A 21,269-nucleotide genomic window follows, 5' to 3' on the forward strand; every position below is an offset into this window, starting at 1 on the left:
CCCTTCTTTGCCTAAATCATTCCACCATAATCGCAACTCAAAAGGAATTTTGGTCATTATTGAAAAGGGTTCATTCAGCATCGTGCTCATCCTGCACATTTATTAAGGCGATTAAGCAAAAGAAAAACTTTTATTCGACTAAAAAAAACTATCTATATTTTTGACTCAAAATTACCTATATATTTTCAAATTTTTAAAAATGAAGAACTCGATTCTCAAACGCGGCCTTTCAGCACTTCGGGAACAAAGATTTTAAGGCTGCGAAAGTCAACCGGTCAAAAATCAAAAATTGACCAAGATGGCCGTTTTGCAAAGTCAGCCTTCCAGTGTTCCTCTTGGGGACATTCGACTATTTATGACAAGACGGCCTTACTTGACTTATTTACAACTCTTTACTTTTTTTTTAAGATAAAAGACCCGGTATTGCAACACGGCCTTTCAACGCCTCGAGGACGAAAACTTAAGGCTGTGAGGGTAAAAAAATAAAAACATGACCAAAGGTGGCTATTTATGCAAGGGAAGCCTTCCGGCGTTCCGTTTGGGAACATTTGGCTATTTTTGGCGTTCCGTTTGGGAACATTTGGCTATTTTTGACAAAACGGCATCACCCAACTTATTTACGAGGAAATAAAAATTTTGACATTTTTTGGCTATTTTTGCAAAGGAAAGGTTGGACCCGATGAGGGTTGCCTACGTATCCCACACCCTGTGAGAATCAAACCGGCGTAGTTCGGGCAAATTAACCGAACCATTTTAAAACAAGACTCTTTTTTATTTTCATTTTTTCATGGCAAGACAAACTATTTTCCTTTTCTATTTTTTGAAAACAAGACAAAATAACGACTTTTTTTTTTAACAAACAATAAAACAACCTATTTTCCAAACTAAAATAAAGACTCTTTTCCATTTTTTCAACAAACAACTGTCCAAAAATAAGACTCTTTTTCCTATTTTCTTTTTTTTTTCGTTTTCTCAAAATTTCGGCAAAGTTTCAACAGTACTTGGTCATTGATTTTTCCAAAATAATCAATTAACTCCCTAACTGTTATTTCTCTCTTTTTCTCTTTTTTTTCGATTTTTCAACGTTCCCCAGTTTCAGAAACCGGTCAGCATGTAGGTTCGAAACAAACATATGTACAGAGCAAGTAGGATGTATCAGGATGGTCCTTTCATTTCAGGTTGCTAGCCCTAGACGGACCCAACCCATGTGTTGAGTCCCCTAAGTCAAATGCAGCATGATGCAAATAATCGTTCCTACTAGGGATCCGGCATGAAGTCACATTATCCTATTTTCAAAACCTGAGTCGGTGTTCTAGACTGTGTACCCGAGCGGACAACTCAAGTCGGGGGGGCAACTTACCGGGAACCAAAAGGCCATCCGGCTTCGTAACTTGTCCGGCCTCTTTCTTATTTCAAGGTATGACACTAACAGAATAGGGAGTCTCACCCAGTAAGCACATCCCCAAAGGTGAAGAGAGAAGGGTGTTGGCACAGTTTATATATAGTTTAGATAATATCAAAGCGGTAACATTTAGCACATTCAGCACAAAGCATGTAGGAAAATCAGATACAACCAAATACAACAATTTATCTAAGCTCGAATTCTGAACCCTGAACCAGAGATTCTGGGTTCGGTCCCCAGCAGAGTCGCCAGAGCTGTCACACCTCCTTTTTACCTACACCTCGCGGAAGGGAGTATAAGGGAGTTTTTTCCAACTTAAAGGACAATCAGAACGGGATTTAATTATTAATTATTCAGAGTCGCCACTTGAGAGAATAATGATGTCCCAAGTCACCGGTTGCATCCCGACCCGAGGAAACATATGACTCTGTTAACAGTCTGCGAACCAGAAATCCGAGTAAAGAATTCTGTTAACCCGGGAGAAGGTGTTAGGCATTCCCGGGTTCCGTGGTTCTAGCACGGTCGCTCAACTGTTGCATTTGATTTTATCTGATTTTAATACCTCCTAACTTATGTGCCTTTTATTCGTAAACCACTTTTTATCATTATTTATTTTTAAAGAATTACGACGTCGTGAAAACGCGTTTCGAACCACGTCGCAATCAATACACCCGCGGTTGTCAACACATTTCGACTTCGTCGAGATTTAGATTTGGGCCGCATCAATACGCACCCGAATTTAAGAAAGTGATTTAATTAAATCGTGCCTAAATATTCTAACGTATTATTATTTTGGGGAAGGCTGTGGAATTTACTCAACAACCTTTCCAAGTTGAGGGCCCCGCATACATGATTTTGTTTGGCGAGGTTCGTCTCAACATTTTATTAAAAAGGCCCAATTGAGAGTGACTACAATTTTCTATTGATCAATTGTCCCTAAAAGAAGAAAGAAAACTTAATTACGTGAAAACCGAACTGAGATTATGCACTAAAATTCAGTAGTCCAACCTCAACAATGAGCTGGACTACTGATGGGCTTCAGAAACGGCCCAAAAATTCGGTCAGGCAGGAGAAAGAAAAGCCCAGGTGACAGATAACAGCACCTGGGATCGAATCCCCTAGGAAGCCCAAACTCATGAAGGCAGTCCGTGTGATAGCCTGAGATGGCTTATCGCTGAGCCCAGCGAAGCCTCGATTTAGTTCAGCCAAACGCCCACTGAAATTACCCCTAAATTATTTTAAGTGTTCAATAATTATAGCAGAGGGGAAACAATACGCATCTACTCGAATTAAAGGGATATTAGTCAATTGAATTCCAGTTTTATGCACAGACTAATTTATCTACTGGTATTCCAGTGAGTCCTCAGATATCATTAAGGTGAGAACCAAGCTGTAGACACCATTTCAACAACACAAAGCAGACTAACTACTTCTGAATTAATTCACGCCAACATTGCTATCAACCTATCATGTAATCAACTAACACTAGTGCTCACTTTATAGTAATCACATGAATCCGAAACATAACAGTTTATATAGTCCATTTAACACAAAAGCAAGCAAAACTTAAACAATATCAATGAACTAAAAACTGAATACGTAGATCTGGAAATTAGTTAAATCAGAACTCAATTCTGCAAGTAAATTCACTCTTCACATAAATTCGTTTCTGCACACTTTAGCTCACAGTCATCAGAGATACAATTGTGTACCTGGATAAGGGAAAATATGAGAAGAAAAGAAGTCAGCTACTTTGAACAGCAACAACAACAAAACTCAGCAGTATATCATCACAGAACAGGCCAGGAAATGATTTTCAAAAATCAAAAATATAAGCAGACTCAACAGATCAGTCCAACACACACTTGAAATGCACTCCTAGCCCTCACAGCTGAGCCTAGATGCCTCTGAAATCCTACTGGACCTAAATCTCAACTGAAGTCCAAGCTAATAGGCCCCAAACTCACTTGAATCAGTCATAATCACTCCCGAACACTTTTAGAAATAGAACCTTGAGCTGGAATGAGGAATGCCCAAGGAAGGACTGAGAATCACTAACACTAGTGATGAAATAGTAAAACTGTTTTTGATTTTTCCATTTTTTGATGTTTTTTCTTAAGTATTGGAATTGAAATGCTAGCTGAAATTGAAAGCAAGGAGGAGAGCTTTTGGTGGGGATTTTTGGGCTGAAAATTCAATCCCCTTCCTCAAGGCACTTGATGCCCTTTTATAGGTGATACAAGAGGGTCAATCAGATTTTGGGTTTCTTTTTAGTCCCTCCTTATTTTCAGTTTAGTCCCTTTATTTTTGACTTGCTCAACAAGTAAATCCCTCTATTGTGCTAACACCTACACTAAAGTACCCTTCTAGAAGGCCCTAGGATGCTCTTCTACCCCCACAATACCTATACTACCCTTACCCCTACTTTAAAATTACTATTCTTATCAGAATTACCCTTTTCCATGCCTAAACTACCCCTGAAAGCTTCTCAAAGTTACTGATTCTACCTACATTCTCAACAGCTATAACCAATCTAAATTAATTCAAAACTAACTAGGACTGATTAATTAGAACTCAGAAATTAACCAATTGAACTAACCAATCCCAATTATTCAATCACCCAAACCCAAACAACTTAGAAAAACCAGGAGACCAGGATCAATCAAAGCAAAGTTTAAGCTAATAGTCAACATTAAATGAAAATAAACTAACTTTTAACCAATAAACTCACAATCGACCATTCGAACATCAAATTCAGAACTAAAAAGAAATTGAAATTAATCTAAACATCTAGCTAACATTTAATGGACAGAATGGTATCGAATCCAAACTAATCAATTATGCCGATTCTGAAATTAAAACTATGATTAACTAACAAATGACAAATGCATCAAACTAAAACAAAACTAAAAATGCGAAGATGTTTCACTGATTAAAACAGATAGAACAAGGAACAAAGAAAATTTAAACTATACTAATACACAATAATAAATAGTAAAATTAACAGAACACTTACTGAAATCAAAACTATAACTAAAACTTCGACCATGCAAGTAAAAAGAAACAAGAAATCTCACTGAAGCACGAGAAACTCTGGCCAGTTGCTGACATCCGAATCTTTCCAGATTTTTGACACATAACATCCCTAACCATGTGTTTTTACAAGAGAACACATGGTTAAGGATATTACGGTCCAAAATCACAAAGATTTTGGGTTAGGGTTTTGGCCAGAAATTCTAGATCTGAAATTCGAGCCGCTTCACCGAGATTCGAAGGAAGATGGTCATGGATTTGGGTTGAGGGAAGTCTGGGGATGGTGTGGTGTGATTTTGGGCCGGTTTGGATGAGTTTGCGACTTGGCTGGAAAACTTCAATCGGAGATTCGACGAGCTCCGGCAATATTCGAGGGAAACCAATGCTAGGAATGGAAAGAGGGATTCATGGGGGATCTATGGTGTTAATTTGGGGCTTTTTGGCATGGAAATCGTTTGCCGGCGTCGAGGTTCCGGCGGGGATGGAGATTGGTACGAGGAAGAAGATCTGATGTCTCTAGGGTTAGAGGTTTATTCGGACAGTTTTATGTCAAATGGGGAAGGGTTATGGGCCGTTGGATTAACATGATTAAGGGCTCAGATTTAACAACGCCAAACGGCGTCGTTTGGTTGAAATAGGGTTGGGTCCGGATGGGGTGACATTGGGCCTGGGCGGATGACATTGTTTTGGGTTGTGGTGGAATTCAATTGAAAGAGCCCAATTGTGGCTTTGTATTAAAGACCCCTTTATTTATAAATATGCAAAAATTAAAAATTAAAATAAAATCCTAATATTCCAAAGCTACACTAATTAAATTATGAAATTATTTTAAACCTATTTTTCGACAAATTCACGATTAAAACAATAAAAATGCAAAAATGAACTATTTTTTTTTTGTAATTTTTCATGCTTGGTTCTAAAATAAACCAACCCCTAATTGATCCTAAAAGTATGAAATTATATCCTAAATGCAAATGCATATTTTTTATGAATTAACATGCACAAATAAAACGCAACCAATATCAGAAAATGATACCAAAATGCACAAAAATTATTTTGTTTGAATTTTTGGGAATTATTCATATATAGGGCAAAAATCACGTGCTCACAGAGAGTATCTTTTCTCTAACAAAGTGACAGTCAATCTCGATGTGTTTAGTTCTCTCATGGAACACTGGATTTGACGCAATATGAAGAGCAGCTTGATTATCACACACAAGTCCCATCTGACTAATCTCACCAAATTTCAACTCCTTGAGCAACTGTTTGATCCAAATTAGCTCACATATCGCCATAGCCATTTCTCGATATTCTGCTTCTGCACTAGACCGAGCAACCACATTCTGTTTCTTGCTCTTCCAAGACACCAAATTTCCTCCTACTAAGACACAATATCCAAACATAGAATGTCTATCAGAAGGTGATCCTGCTCAATCAGCATCTGAGTATCCAAGGATCTGCTCATGGCCTCGATCCTCAAACAATAAGCCTTTGCCTGGAGCTGATTTTATATACCGAAGAATGCGGACAATTGCATCCCAATGACTATCATAGGGAGAATCCATAAACAGACTCACTACACTCACAGGAAAGGAAATGTCAGGTATAGTTACTGTGAGGTAATTTAATTTACCAACCAACCGCTTATATCTTGCAGGATCGCTAAGAGGCTCCCCCTGTCCTGGCATAAGTTTAGAATTCGAATTCATCGGAGTGTCAACAGGTTTACAACCTGTCATTCCTGTCTCCTCAAGAATATCTAAGGCATACTTCCGTTGTGAGATCACAATACCTGAGCTACACTGAGCAACCTCAATACCCAGAAAATACTTTAATCTGCCCAGATCCTTAGTCTGAAAGTGCTGAAAGAGATGTTGCTTCAACTTACTAATACCATCCTGATCATTGCCGGTAATAACAATATCGTCAACATAAACGACCAGATAAATACAGAGATTTGAAGCAGAATGTCGATAAAATACAGAGTGATCAGCTTAACTACGAGTCATGCCAAACTCCTGAATAACTATGCTGAACTTACCAAACCAGGCTCGAGGAGACTGCTTTAGACCATAGAGGGACCGCCGCAACCGACATACAAGGCCACTATACTCCCCTTGAGCAACAAAACCAGGTGGTTGCTCCATATAAACCTCATCCTCAAGGTCACCGTGAAGAAAAGCATTCTTAATGTCCAACTGATAGAGAGGCCAATGGCGAACAGTAGCCATGGATAGAAAAAGGCGGACTGATGTAATTTTAGCCACAGGAGAGAAAGTATCACTGTAATCGAGTCCAAATATCTAAGTATACCTTTGGCAACAAGACGAGCCTTAAGTCGATCAACCTGGCCATCTAGACCAACTTTGACTGCATACACCCAACGACAACCAACAATCGATTTCCCCGAAGGAAGAGTAACAAGCTCCCAAGTACCACTCGCATGTAAAGCAGACATCTCGTCAATCATAGCCTGCCGCCATCCGAGATGAGACGGTGCTTCACCTATAGACTTAGGGATGGAAACAGAGAACAAAGATGACATAAATGCACAATAGGATGATGACAGACGATCGTAACTTAAACCGACATAATGAGGATTAGGATTAAGTGTGGACCGTATACCTTTTCGTAGTGCAATCGGTTGATTAAGAGGAGACAAGTCCGCAGTATTAGCAGGGTCAGGTGCAGGACGTGAATCAGTTGGGCCTGATGCTGGGCGCGGACGACGATGATAAGTCAGGAGTGGTGGAACTATAGAAGGTTGAACTGGACTAGGCGGTGGCACTGGAGCTATAGTTGGTGGAACTGGACTAGGTGGTGGCACTGGACTCGGTGGTGGCACTGAAGCTATAAGTGGTGCAGCTGCAACTGGAACTGTAGGTGGTGGAGCTATGGAGGAAGATGAAAGGGAGATAGGGACTGAATCTCCAAAAGAAGGAAGTAGTAGCACCTCAAAAATATCTAACTGATTAACTAGACCTGTGAAGTATGATTGGGTTTCAAAGAAGGTAACATCAGCAGACATAAGAAATCGCTGAAGGTCAGGAGAATAACATCGATATCCTTTTTGCATTCTCTGTAACCCAGAAATATGCATTTAAGAGCACGAGGAGCTAATTTATCTTTTCCTGGAGTAAGGTCATGAACAAAGCACGTACTCCCAAAGGCACGGGGTGAAAGAGAGAACAAAGGTAAGTGGGGAAACAGGACAGAGAATGGAACTTGATTTTGGATAGCTGAAGATGGCATACGATTAATAAGATAACAAGATGTAAGAACTGCACCCCCCAAAAACGCAGCGGAACATGAGATTGTATGAGTAGGGTACGAGCAATTTCAATAAGATGTATATTCTTTCTTTCAGCTACCCTATTTTGTTGGGATGTGTACGGACAAGATGTTTGATGAATAATCTCATGTGAGTTCATAAACTGTTGAAATGGGGAAGACAAATACTCTAGGGCATTATCACTACGAAATGTGCAGATAGAAACCCCAAATTGATTTTGAATTTCAGCGTGAATGGTCTGGAAAATAAAAAATAACTCAATTTTCATCAAAAATATACAAGTGCACCTGGAATAATCATCAATGAAACTGACAAAGTAGCGGAATCCCAAGGTAGAACTGACCCGACTAGGACCCCAAACATCTGAATGGACTAAAGTAAAAGGTGACTCTACTCGATTATCAAGACGCTGCGGGAAATGGGAGCGGGTATGCTTACCAAGCTGACATGACTCACACTCTAGAGTGGACAAGTGAGATAAGCCAGGTACCATTTTCTGAAGTTTTGACAAACTGAGATGTCCTAACCGTTTATGTAATAAATTTGGTGAATCAGTAACGGGACAAGTTATTGGAGGAAGACAAGATGTGAATCCATGTGATTTTGCAAGGATAAGGTAATAAAATCCATCTGATTCACGTCTGGTACCAATGATCCGCCCTGTACTGCGTTCCTGTATAAAAACAAGGTCATCAAGAAATAAAACAGCAGATTTAAGTAATTTGGCTAAGCGACTAATGGCTATGAGATTAAAAGGACTACCAGAAACATAAAGAGCTGAGTCTAAAGGTAAGGAAGGAAGTGAACTTACTTGACCTATTGCAATTTCCATGGCTTAAGACCCATTGGCCATTGTGACTATTGGAAGAGATTGAGAATATGAAATACTAGTGAAAAGAGATTTGTTACCAAAAATATGATCAGATGCACCGGAATCAATGACCCAAGACTCAGAGGTTGAAGATTGGGAGACACAAGTCACGCTACTATCTATTTGAACAACGGAAGCTATCCTGCAGATGTTTGTTTACATGTTTTATACTGAAGGAACTCCATATAATCCGGTATAGAAACCATATGAATTGCATTGGATCCAGTGGATTGTGAGTCAAAGGCTTGTGATATGAATGCCATTGTAATGTTTACGCCAGGAATAAAGCAAATTCTTTTTGGGAATTACTGTTCACACCGGAAAAATCGTTGTTCACGCCGGAAAAATATAAAAGTGGTCAGAATTTGATTTGAACTAGATGGGTAGGCTCGGAATTATGAGGAGAGCAAGCTATCCTGAAGGAGTTTCGCGAAAAAATGGCCGAAAAGTGGCCCACGCGCCCGAGCGTGGGTCAGAACCTTTGCCGGAAAATTTCTGTTGCCGGCGCATGGAGGCGCGTGGCAGCTTTTCTGCCGGAGAAATTTTAACGGGTTGGTCGCCGAGGAGTGATCTACCTCGTGGTGGTGTTGGTTTTTGCACAACACCGACAGAAAGTGACTTGCACGTAGACAGGCCTTAGGTCACCGGAAAAATTGCACGATGACTAAGTTCTTTCTTCTCGGTTAACGCTAGAATGACGCACAGCGATGTTTTCTCACTAATGCTCTGATACCATGTGAGAATGTACGGGAGAAACTATTATTGATTAATAATTACAATGATACAATGAGCCCTATATATATAATATATGTCCTACTCCTAATACATATGGGATTAGGATTATTTACTACTATTTAACTATCAAACTAACAGAGAGATAAAATATAACTTAAAAGATAATTTCCGAGAAAACTTGGGTTGTATAGTGAATGGTTGTTATACAGAGATGTTGTTATAGAGAGGTCTAGCTGTAGTTTCGTTGATTATTTTCCACAAACTGTCATTAATCCTTCAACTATGTGAATTTCTGACACTTAACCATCTTGTTTCCTTTTTTCTCTAACTTTTCTTTTTTTAAGTGTTGGAGCAACATACATCTACAAGCAAACACGTATCATCCAGAACAGGAGATTGTGGGTAAACGGATAGGCTCCAACTCTTGCAAATTCTTGCTTCAAAGTTGGATTCTTCCCAATTCAAAATTACAACATCTTTCCCTCTAGCTTCTTATATTTCAATGTAACCCTTAGGTATACTGGACCATTATAGAAATCTCCTTCCTTTAAAGCTTTTCTTCGTGTCAAAACTTTTAAGATGTCATTCATTAAAAATCATATTGAAAAGCTATTATACAGAAAAGAAAGGAAATGATTAAGTTAGAGAATGTCGATTTCTTGCATCCAGTTTTCGTAGTGTAAAAGAAACAAAAATCTCATTACCAACATTTAACAGAAACCACTTTTGTAGAAGGCTGTTGCAACTTCAGAATTTAGAGTTAAGATGTTTGCAATTACAGTAAAAAGAGAGATCACTCTACTTAATAAATCTAAAGAACTATTAAAAAAGACTTCAAAAGCTTCCACATACATGTTAGCCCTTTTCCAGTGCTTCAAAAGTTTGTTTCATTTCTCCGACAGCCAAAGAATTGAGAAGAGGCATTAGTTCATAAATCATCTTAGGAAGACCATAGTGCCAAAGGCTATTGTATCAGCTATTGATGTTATACCTAGAGATAAGTTTGCCTAAATATCCTCTCAAGACATTGCATGATGAGATTATCAGCTGCATCTAGTGTCATCATAGACGCACTTCAAGCGCACTTAAGCCCTGAAGCGAGGCTCAAAACATGCTGAGCGCTTCACCTCGCTTAACGGGCGCTTCAGTGTTATCATCAAGTCTCTAAGACATACTTTTCCTTGCTAACGAGCGTAATCCAGAAGACGCGATACTACACAATTGATATTTCACTTTATTGTAAATTTTCTTCAATTTCTTTGTCCATATATTTGGTATTCATATCTTGTAAATTTTCTTCAATTTCTTTGTCCATATATTTGGTATTCATACTTATAGATATTAGTCTTGGACTACACATATATATTTGTAGTTTTTCTCCATTCACGTCTTTCTTCATTAAAACTCACGTTTTATTTGTGCTTTGTGCTTAAAGCCCCGACAGAACCTAGAGCTTTTTCGCGCTTTTCGCCTTTGATAATACTAGCTACATCTTTAATTCGTTAATGACTTCTACTGTTTCAAGTCAAAATAGTGTGTTTCAAATATTGTAAATCTGATCATGCTAGTTCTTACAGGAAGTAGAATGTGTTTGTGTCTCTCTATTTATTTTTCCTTTTGATTGGGGGGGGGGGGTGAGGGATTCATCCCAGAAAGTATATTTAGTTTGACACCAGTATAGCTGTCAGAATTACTGTCCAACTAACACAAGAAGAACCTTAGATAAGTAGTTTGATGGACGAAGATGAAAATCAGCCTTATTTTCAATTACCTAATGCAATTTTTGCAGAAAATAAGAAATAACCACATAGCAGCTGAGAAAAAAAAACATGATGAACATACCGGCATACCAATGTAAACTATTCTACCATGGAGCAATAATGAGGGCAAGTCTGGTGGAGGCCTCCTTGGCCTGTGCTCGTTGTATGAAACTGACCTCTCCGCCTAATTCAAGAAACAAAATGACAAACCAAACTGCACCAATCAGAAAACAAAACAATCTACCTTTAGAGGAGTCAAAACTTGAGTAGTTAAAGATAAAGGCAAAACAATAAAGTCAAATAATAAACATTAATGGCAGTGCTGGAAAGCAATTGGAGAAGCAGACCATCAGAGTTGAAAATGCAACAGATTTATCAATTTACAAACAGAATCCCTACCGATTCAAAACATACTCAATTTCAGGCAGTAGCCATAAGCTTAGGGGAGACATAAATGTCTAAGTAGGGTGGCGTATCAGAATTTGGGGACCGATTGAATAGTGCTTATGGATTACTGGCAGCAACTGAGGCGAGCTTCTTCAGGAAGGGATCCTTAGGGTTCATTGGAGGCATTGGAATTTTGGTACTATTTTTGCTATTGCCTGCACATAGTGTGCTAAAACTTCGGTGTTTAAGTGGCGATGAAGAGCATGGAACTGAGGATGCCATGGGCAACCTTGAGCATGTGGCCATTTGTTGAAGTTAATTGATTTGTTGGTTTCTCTTTCAATTGAAGCTTTAGAAGCAGGAGGTCTGGAAGTATGAACTACATCAACGGATAGTGTAGCTGGAATGAGTAGGTGCCAATGCACTTTGGTTAGTTTCCTATATATATATATATATATGCTAAAAATAGGACCGTAATTAGTAGTAATACTATTCTATTTTCAAAACCCAACAATAGTTTCTTCACAAAACATATACAATCTTCAACAACTCTCACAAAATTAAGGATTTTGTCTTCTCCCTCACACAAACGCAAGTTGTTATTGTCCCCTTCCCACCCAACGGCCACCATCTATCTTTGCTGCCAACCACCACTGCTCCGACGGAAAATCGCCGAAGCTTCGTCGTAAAATTACATTTTTGTCCATTTTTTCTTCATCAGAATTTTTTTTTGGCCCAAATTTCTCTCAGCTTTGTAACGACTTGATAGATCGTTTTGAGTTCTAACCCATTTCGTGATTTCAGACCTTAAATAACTTCATTTGATGACTTATGACTTGTGTGCATGGTTCGTTTTAATTTTTGAAAATATTAAATGTGTTTTTACAATGAAATCTTGATTTCTCAACTTTAAAGTTGTTAGAATTAACCACGATCAATACTCTAACAACCTCGGATTAATATTTAACTATTTATATAGGTTTCTATGATTATTTTGGACTTGTACGTATGTTTGGTTTGGGTTCCGGGTGACCTGAGGCCGTTTCGACACTTATTGTTGAAAGTTGGAATTTGCATCTTTGAGTTTTGATGCTTGATTCTTGATTGTAGATGTTATTTTGATATTTTGAGCTTACGAGCGAGTTTGTGTGAGGTTTATATACTTGTATGGATGTTTGGAATGGAGATCGAGGGGCTCACGTGAGTTTCGAATTAGTTTTGTGTTGATTTTGCTAAGTTTCCATTGTTGGCGCTATAGTCATCGCAATTGGGATGAGCTGCTAGCAAATCCGAGATTCGCAATTGCGAACAACACCTCGTATTTGCGAAGTTTGGGAAGGGGAGGTCAACTTCGTAATTGCGAAGCTCGGATTGCGTTGCGATGCTCACAATTGAGAAGCAAGTGTCACATTTGTGACTCTATGGCTCAAGCCCTCTTCGTAATGCGACCAATGGTTCTCATTTGCAAGCTAGTTCATAATTGCGATATCCGCAGCTACGATAAAAATAAGGAATTTCTGAATTTCCTAAACTATGTAAGGAGGTGATTTTGGAGAGGATTTTTTTTTTCCCAACTTCATAGGTTAGTAACATTAACTTATTTTTTATTAATTTCTATTATTCCCCATAGATTTTCACCCCTATATCTAGGATTTCATACAGTTGAAATAGGATTTTGGGTAGAATATAGATTTTTTATTTTAGAGATTTAAACCTCGATTTAAGGTCGGATCTCAAAATAAATTATATATTTGGACTCCGGGATGAATGGGTAATAGAAATTTATTCTTGATTTCGATTCGACCAAGTAGGCCTGGATTGACTTTTGTTAACTTTTCCAATTATATTAAAGATCGAACTCTTTTTATACTATGGTAGTTCCCAAAGCTTGTTTTGACTTATCTAAATATTGGTTGACTAGATTCGAGCGGTTTGGAGGCTTGTTTTAAAGGCAAGGCCATATTGGAAAGTTGACTTTATCCGAAAAAGGTAAGTATCTTGGTATACCTTGATTTGAGAAAATTAGGATGTAATTAGGTCTATTTGCTACGTGTTACATGTGTTGGGGGTGGCGCATATGCAAGGTGACGAGTGAATATACATTTATTATGTGTTAAGTATGCAGGTAGAATAGCTTTATTTATGTTATGTTGCTTTATGCATTATGTCTTCCATGCTCTAAATAGATTATGGAACTCATTGGTTGTTCTTATTCTTGTTATTAGCTATGTTGAGTTTGTTGAGATATTGGGCGTTAAAATTCTTGAAATGTTGTCTTGGCTATTTGTGTAAAAGTGATGGTTACCATGTAGTGTGTTATATTTAATCACTATTCTTGGTGTTGTTGGTGCTTCCCACCTTGCTTGGTATTGTTTTATATATTTATGCTTGGTGAAGAAGATTAAATTGCAAGAAGGGTCTTGTGAGGAAGAGTGATTATGGACGAATGGTGGTTTCATGTTTCTTGATATTATCATTATTGCACGAAAGGTGTTTCTGTCCTTGTGAGAAAGAGTAAATATGCAAAACGGTGTTTCCGTAATTGTGAGGTTGAGAGAGAAATGCACGAAGAAGGTTACCATGCTATTTTACATGCTCTTTTATTCTTTGCTTTTACTATGAGGATTGAGGACTTGTCTATGTTGCTTCATGGGTGCCTTGTTATTCTCCCGAATTTGAGTTGTTACGAAAGATTTGGTTGTGTTATTTGAGAAAATATGGTCGTTATTTCTCTTTGTCGTTTCTTCACTAGTCCTTGCACTTCTTCACTTGCCATCTTACTTGTTATTTCACTTGTTATCTCATTTGTCGTTTCACTTGTTATATTTCTTGCCATCTTACTTGTTATCTTACTTGTCATCTCACTTGCTATCTAACTGGTTAATTCCACATGTTATCTTACTTGTTCTATCTCTTGTTATTTAAATGCACGATTTATAGGGTAGGTGTCTTGTCTTATCCTCATCACTACGTTATCGGGATTAGGCTCGACATTGACTATGTACATGGGGTCAGTTATACTCATACTATACTTTTACACTTTTTGTGCATATTTGGGCATTGGCCCTAGCGACATTCAAAAGGGAGCATAGCTTGGACTACAAGGAGACTCAAGGTAGTGTTGCATTCTCGTCTAAAGGCCTTTAAGTCACATTTTTGTAATTTCTATTACTATTTAATTGTATCAAATGATATTATATTTCTTTCAGACTATGCATTTAGTAAATCTTTAGATGTTCATGTACTGAGTGATACCAAATCTTGGGAGGTTACTTTGATGGTCGTTTGGTTTAGACTCATTGTGAATTGTGGGGATTTTACTCTCATTCACATGCTGTTATATGTTAGTTTTATATCTCTTGTTGTGGTTGAGTGTTGACTTGCCTAGCAAGTAGTGTTAGGCGTTATCACGATGTCTTGTTGGGATTTTGGATAGTGAAAAGTTGGTATCAAAGCACTAGGTTTCACGAGTCATGAGCAAGCTTCATAGAGTCTTGAGGATCGGTACAGAGACGTATGTACTTATCTTCGAGAGGCTATCAGACTTTTAGGAAACTTCACTTTCTTTCTTTCTATATCGTGTAACTTTGTTCTATCCTGAGTTTCAATCTCCATTCTCTTATTCTCTTACAAATAGTGAGAAAATATGTGTTAGCCGTAGCCGATCAGGAGCCGGAGCCCCAAGTTATAGCCGCCACGAGGGGGCAGAGGCAGACGTAGAACCTAGCCTAGGGAACGTGCAACAACACCTGCAGCTACTCATGCTTGTGCTAGAACAACGACAATAAAGCCTCAGATAGCTCTAGAGGATGAGCAGATTCCAATCTAGGTTGAGCCGGTAGGGCTAGCTTGGGTCCTAGAGGGGTTCATCATTAGCCTAGTGCTTTAGAACGCATTGGTCTGCATGGTTGACGTTATGAAGAGCATGGTTCTAGAAAGGGTGCTTTCTATGGCACCAGCTATTTCTTAGGCCGGGGGAGGAGCTCAGAATCCCGCTACTCGTAATCCCGAGTAGATGACTCATAGATATCAGACCCCAAGAGTGTTTGCAGTTGGGGCATTTATCCCTGTATCATGCTATCTTGGATTATCACACCAAGAATATGACTTTACCTATGCTGGGGTTGCCTAGAGAAGAGTGGAGAGGGGCCTTGGCCATTCTACGAGTAGGGTAGTTTCATTTTTGAAGGCTCGACGTATGGTTGAGAAAGGGTGTTTAGCGTATTTGGCTTACATTCGAGATTATAGTGCGGAGGTTCCTTCTGTAGATTTAGTACCAGTTGTGAGAGAGTTTTCGGAGATGTTTCCGACGGATTTACTGGGCATGTCACTCATTATAGATATTGAATTTTGTATTCACTTGGTTCCGGGCACTTAGCCTATTTCTATCCCACTATACTATATGGCTCCAACCGAGTTGAAGGAATTGAAAGAGCAATTGCAAAATTTATTTAATAAAGGATTCATTAGATCGAGTGTTTCTCTTTGGGGTGCACCGATGTTTTTTGTGAAGAAGAAGGATAGTTCTACGAGGATGTGCATTGATTATCAACAGTTGAACTAGGTTACTATCAAGAATTGTCACACCTTCTTTTTACCAACACTCCTCGAAGGGTGTATAAGGGAGTTTTTCCAACTTAAAGTGACAATCGAAATGGGATTATTTTATTTAAAATTCAGAGTCGCCACTTGGGATAATTTATGGTGTCCCAAGCCACCGGTTCAAATCCCCAATCGAGAAAAAAATTGATTCTGTTTAGCAGTCCGCGAACCAAAAATCTGGGTAAGGAATTCTGTTAACCCGAGAGAAGGTGTTAGGCACTCCCGAGTTCCGTGGTTCTAGCACGGTCACTCAACTGTTATATTCGGCTTAATTATCCGATTTTAAACAATTATGAACCTATGTGCAAATTTTAGTTTTTAACCGCTTTTATTCATTTTTAGGAAGATTGCAACGTTATTAAAACACGTCTTGAACCACGTCACATAAATGCACCCGTGGTCTTTGACATATTTTAATATTGTTGAGATTTGCATTTGGGTTGCATAAATGCGCACCCGAATTTAGGAAGGTAGTTTTATTAAAATGACGCGCCTAGAGCAACTACGCTTTAGCAACTTTGCGGGGGCCATAAAAATTAGCTAAATGACACGCCTCGAATTCTAAGGACTTTAAAATACTAATTAAGCGAGGGCCATGCATTTTAAGATTTTATTTGGCACGGCACGCCTCAAATTATTTCACAGAGTCTCATTATTTGAAGTTTTTATAATCGAGTTACATGAAATGCACCCCCGAATTTGGGATTATGTATCACAACTACGTCACGGGAACCGTACTTGTAGCTATGATAATTTTATTGTAACGTGCCTAAAGCAACTAGCGCTGAACTAAACTGTGGGATTATTATGCAACCCTTTTACTTAAACTTGAACATCAATTCTTCTAAGGATCCAAACCAAGCCTACAACCCCTTAAAGCTAACAAAATCATGCAATTCATACGGCCGATATTAGATTTCGTCTTAACAGATCTTTCATCTTCCTAATTAATCATAAAAATTCAACAAGTATTTTACAAACTGCTTCATCAAAACAAAAGAAACAAGCAAACAAATAAAATTCTGAATTTTAATACACCACTAGGAAGGCAGTAAATCAATACGACCCAACATATAAACACAATGAATGAATCATGACATGAACACACTCATACATACAAGCAAAGCATGCTAAGAAAAATATCAAATAAAAGTGCACTTCAATAAGCAATGATTTTCTTCAGTAGTTGATTGCACAAACGGAAAAGAAACTCCAGGTAAATACCTCGGCAATACAGGTTACTGGAAATTGAAAGCAAAACCTTCGACTGGAACACCAAACGGGCGACCTCGATGGGCTCGACTCAAAACCTTGGCTAATTTTGTGTGTGTTTCGTGCTGCTTTGAGCTGTTGTTTCAGATGGTTTTGTAGCTGAGTTTACCACTGGGTTCGAACTCGGCTTTCACCGGACTCAATGGAGGGTCGTCGGAGTTATGAGATGAAGAAACTGTTGGAAATTTTCGATCCCTTCCGTTTCTAGCTGCTCAGGTCTTTTATTTTTTCTTTTTGGATAAGAGGAAGCTGATGCTAGGGTCTCAATTTTGTTCAAGAACAGTAGCTCATGGAGTCGTTGCTCTTTGCTTCAGACGAAACCATTGAAAATGGCATAAGAAGAAGAAGATACTCGATCGAGGGGGTGGGGTTCTCTGAAAGCGGCGCTCTAGCTTTAGGATATCTTTCAGATCTTTTTTCCTTAGGTCCCCCCCCCCCCCCCCCTTCAGATTTTCTCGCCCCTCCTCTATATTCCCTAGGTCTAGGTCTATATTTTGTATATTTTGCCAACTAGTCCCTAGGTCTTTTGTGTATTAGGTCCCTAGGGTCTTTTTTGTTTGTTTTTATTCCAAAGAAGAGTCTAGAAGGGTCCCTAGGGTTAATGGACTAATCCGAATTGGGCCAAGAACTGAGTTCTAAAACTCTTAAAATTATGATCCAACACCTTACGACTCCTTTTAAAATAAGATAAAAATACTACATAATGCAAAAGCTGACATGAAACTATTATATATTTTTTGTATTTTCAAGATTATGTAAGGATAAAAATAAGGTACTATTTTTGTATATTTTTTATTTAAATTTATGAAAGATACGTAAGCTAACATATTTTTTGTAATTTTTCATTTTTATGACGAAAATAAAGGAAAGTAGTCAAAAATAGTTGAAATAGCTATATTAGGCCTAAATTAAATATTTACGTGCTAAAATATGAAAAATCTTGGGGAGGGTCAAAAATCACATGTCTACAGCTGCCCCTCTTTGACTGGAAACGCGAAGCATTTTCAAACGAAGAACGACTAGATAGGTATTTTGACCCGACCCTTATTTAAAGAGACCAAAACTAGGAAAAAATGGGAATGTGACCGAGCCCTGGTATATGAGCTGCCTACATATCCTTGGCTATAAAGGAATCAGGCCACGTGTAGTTCAGAGGTGAGTGAGATGATGGAGTATGCCGAGGTGAAGAGCCGGTCAAGGTGCCGTTCCGCCGAGGTTCCGGTCCGCAGTCCTGTTATTACATCAAAAATCAAAAGATGAAAAAGACTAGCTAAGCCTGTCAACTACGAATTACAAGATTCCTATCTATAAGTCTGCTGAAGCTTGATCTTGAGTCTTGAATGGTTCTTCATGTAGACTTTAGATTTGAACCTTGGCGCTTGTTAGCTGCAGGTGCTAGCTCGTTCTTCTACAGCTCTTTGGATCAAGACCGGACATGTAGTCCTTATGACTTCCACCATGTCTTAAGCAGTTCACATCTTCCATCAACTTCTGCATTTGGATTCATTTCTTGCCTTTCTCTCTTTTTCTTTATTGTGACTAACTTCTATTGATCACCTCGGACTGTTGACTCGCATTCTTGCCGCGAGATTCTTTGGTTGCTGACTTGAATTGCAATCTGAGATGATTTTCCTTTTCTTCAGGTGGACGCCTGATTGTTGAACTCGAACTGTATTTGCTCTCCAGGTGGGCTCCTGACTGCTAAACTTGAATTATATTCCCATGCTTTCCAAGCGGGCTCCTGATTGCTAAACTTGAATGTATTCTCTGCTCTCCAGGCGGGCTCATGACTTCAATAAAATAGACAAAAACAAAGAAACTTTTTTGCCCCCATTTGGGTATCTGGGCACATATGTAAGTGTAAAACGAATCACATTACCAAATATCAATAAGAACTTGAAAGCTAAAACTTGAATTGTACTCCCTTGTTCTCTAGGTGGGCTCCTGATTGCTGACTTGAAATGTATTCCCTGCTCTTCAGGTGGGCTCCTGACTGCTGAACTTGAAATGTATTCCCTGCTCTCCAGGCGAGCTCCTGATTGCTAAACTTGAAATGTATTCCCTGATCTCCAGGCGGGCTCCTGACTGCTGACTTCAAATGTATTCCCTGCTCTCCAGGTGAGCTCCTGACTGCTGACTTGAAATGTATTCCCTGCTCTCCAGGCGGGCTCCTGACTGCTGACTTGAAATGTATTCCCTGCTCTCCGGGTGGGCTCCTGATTTCAACAAAATAGACAAAAACAAAGAAAATTTTTCTGCCCCAGTTTGGGTATCTGGTCACACATGTAAGTGTAAAACGGATCATATTACCAAATATCAATAAGAACTTGAAAGCTAAAACTTGAATTGTACTCCCTTGTTCTCCAGGCGGGCTCCTGATTGCTGACTTGAAATGTATTCCCTGCTCTTCAGGTGGGCTCCTGACTGCTGACTTGAATGTATTCCCTGCTCTCCAGGCGGGCTCCTGACCTCTAGGCGGGCTCCTGACTGCTGAACTTGAATGTATTCCCTGCTCTCCAGGCGGGCTCTTGACTGTTAACTTGAATGTATTCCCTGCTCTCCAGGCGGGCTCCTGACTGCTGACTTGAAATGTATTCCCTGCTCTCCAAGAGGGATCCTGACTGCTGACTTGAAATGTATTCCCTGCTCTCCAGGTGGTCTCCTGACTTCAACAAAATAGACAAAAATAAAGAAAATTTTTCTGCCCCAGTTTGGGTATCTGGTCACACATGTAAGTGTAAAACGGATCATATTACCAAATATCAATAAGAACTTGAAAGCTAAAACTTGAATTGTACTCCCTTGTTCTCCAGGCGGGCTCCTAATTACTGACTTGAAATGAATTCCCTACTCTTCAGGCGGGCTCCTGACTGCTGACTTGAATGTATTCCCTGCTCTCCAGGCGGGCTCCTGACCTCCAGGCGGGCTCCTGACTGCTAAACTTGAATGTATTCCCTGCTCTCCAGGCGGGCTCCTGACTGTTAACTTGAATGTATTCCCTGCTCTCCAGGCGGGCTCCTGACTGCTGACTTGAAATGTATTCACTGCTCTCCAGGAGGGCTCCTGACTTCAACAAAATAGACAAAACAAAGAAAACTTTCTGCCCCAGTTTGGTGGCTGGGCTCATATGTGAGCGTTAAACTGAACAATGCTACAAAATATTCGTGAGAATTTAAAAGCTACATCCCATTATCCAGGTGGGTCCTGACAATTCTCAATTAAACGACCATTATAAATCTAATTTATATCTTCTAAAGGTGTGACTTTCGCTAAATCGTGTTATGTAAGAGGGTCTTAAAGCTACATCCCATCATCCAGGAGGGTCCTGAAGATCACAAGTCAAGTCTTATCCTAAGAGTGACAATTTTTAGCTCAATTATATTACCCTACAACAGAACTTACTCTAAACCTTGTTATCCAATGGAAATCTTTAAGATAAGTCCCATTATCTAGGAGGGTCCTGAAAGCTCCTAATTGAATCCTATCTCAAACATGCAAACTTTGCAGCTACTTATGTTCCTTTGGGGCGCACTTATGCTAGATCCTACTACTCATAATTGTTTTGAATTTTAAATTAGGTCTCATTTTCTAGGAGGGTCCTGAAAATCAAAATCAAGCATGTTTGGTGCCTGCCTTTCTCCACGGAGGGTTTCTCCGGAACAACCGAAATTTCCTGCCCCTGTTTCAATCAAAGAAAAATCTTGTTAGTTTAAAATATGGTGGTTGGTTTGTGGCCTTGACTTTGAGGGTGATTGCTCCTCCACTTCCCATGATAACTTTGACTTCCAACCGAAGACCTTGCTAACCACTTTCTCTGTCATCATTATCACAAAAAATACCTCTTCTCCGTTCAGGCCCAATACCCTCTATCTGTTGCATTACCTCATGAACTGACATTTACCAACCTTTGTATTT

General features: G+C 39.1%; 1 protein-coding gene across 4 annotated transcripts; it reads right to left on the reverse strand.

Annotated features, from left to right (window-relative positions):
* Nucleotides 1–2,855: 2,855 nt before the first annotated feature.
* On the reverse strand, nucleotides 2,856–17,787 carry LOC107818560 (uncharacterized). Of its 4 annotated transcripts, none has more exons than XR_012703945.1 (3): nucleotides 17,307–17,787; nucleotides 11,176–11,277; nucleotides 2,856–3,114 (listed from the first exon to the last, which is right to left on the reverse strand). XR_012703945.1 is itself a non-coding variant. In XM_075241231.1 (3 exons), the coding sequence occupies exon 3, from the start codon at nucleotides 7,533–7,535 to the stop codon at nucleotides 6,501–6,503; it is 1,035 nt and encodes a 344-aa protein (XP_075097332.1). In that variant the 5' UTR covers nucleotides 7,536–8,400; nucleotides 11,176–11,277; nucleotides 17,307–17,787; the 3' UTR covers nucleotides 3,122–6,500. The 4 variants fall into 4 exon arrangements, 2 of the variants coding, with proteins under 2 accessions (XP_075097332.1, XP_075097331.1); XR_012703944.1 differs by having other exon boundaries at nucleotides 11,176–11,307; XM_075241231.1 differs by lacking the exon at nucleotides 2,856–3,114 and adding an exon at nucleotides 3,122–8,400.
* Between the last annotated feature and the right edge of the window lie 3,482 nt (nucleotides 17,788–21,269).

This window comes from Nicotiana tabacum, chromosome 20 (genome assembly GCF_000715075.1).
Source record: "Nicotiana tabacum cultivar K326 chromosome 20, ASM71507v2, whole genome shotgun sequence".
Classification (NCBI taxonomy): domain Eukaryota; kingdom Viridiplantae; phylum Streptophyta; class Magnoliopsida; order Solanales; family Solanaceae; genus Nicotiana; species Nicotiana tabacum.

Bases quoted from the DNA above. Each gene is read 5' to 3' on its own strand.
- LOC107818560 (XM_075241231.1), bottom strand. From the start codon at position 7,535: ATGCATATTTCTGGGTTACAGAGAATGCAAAAAGGATATCGATGTTAT.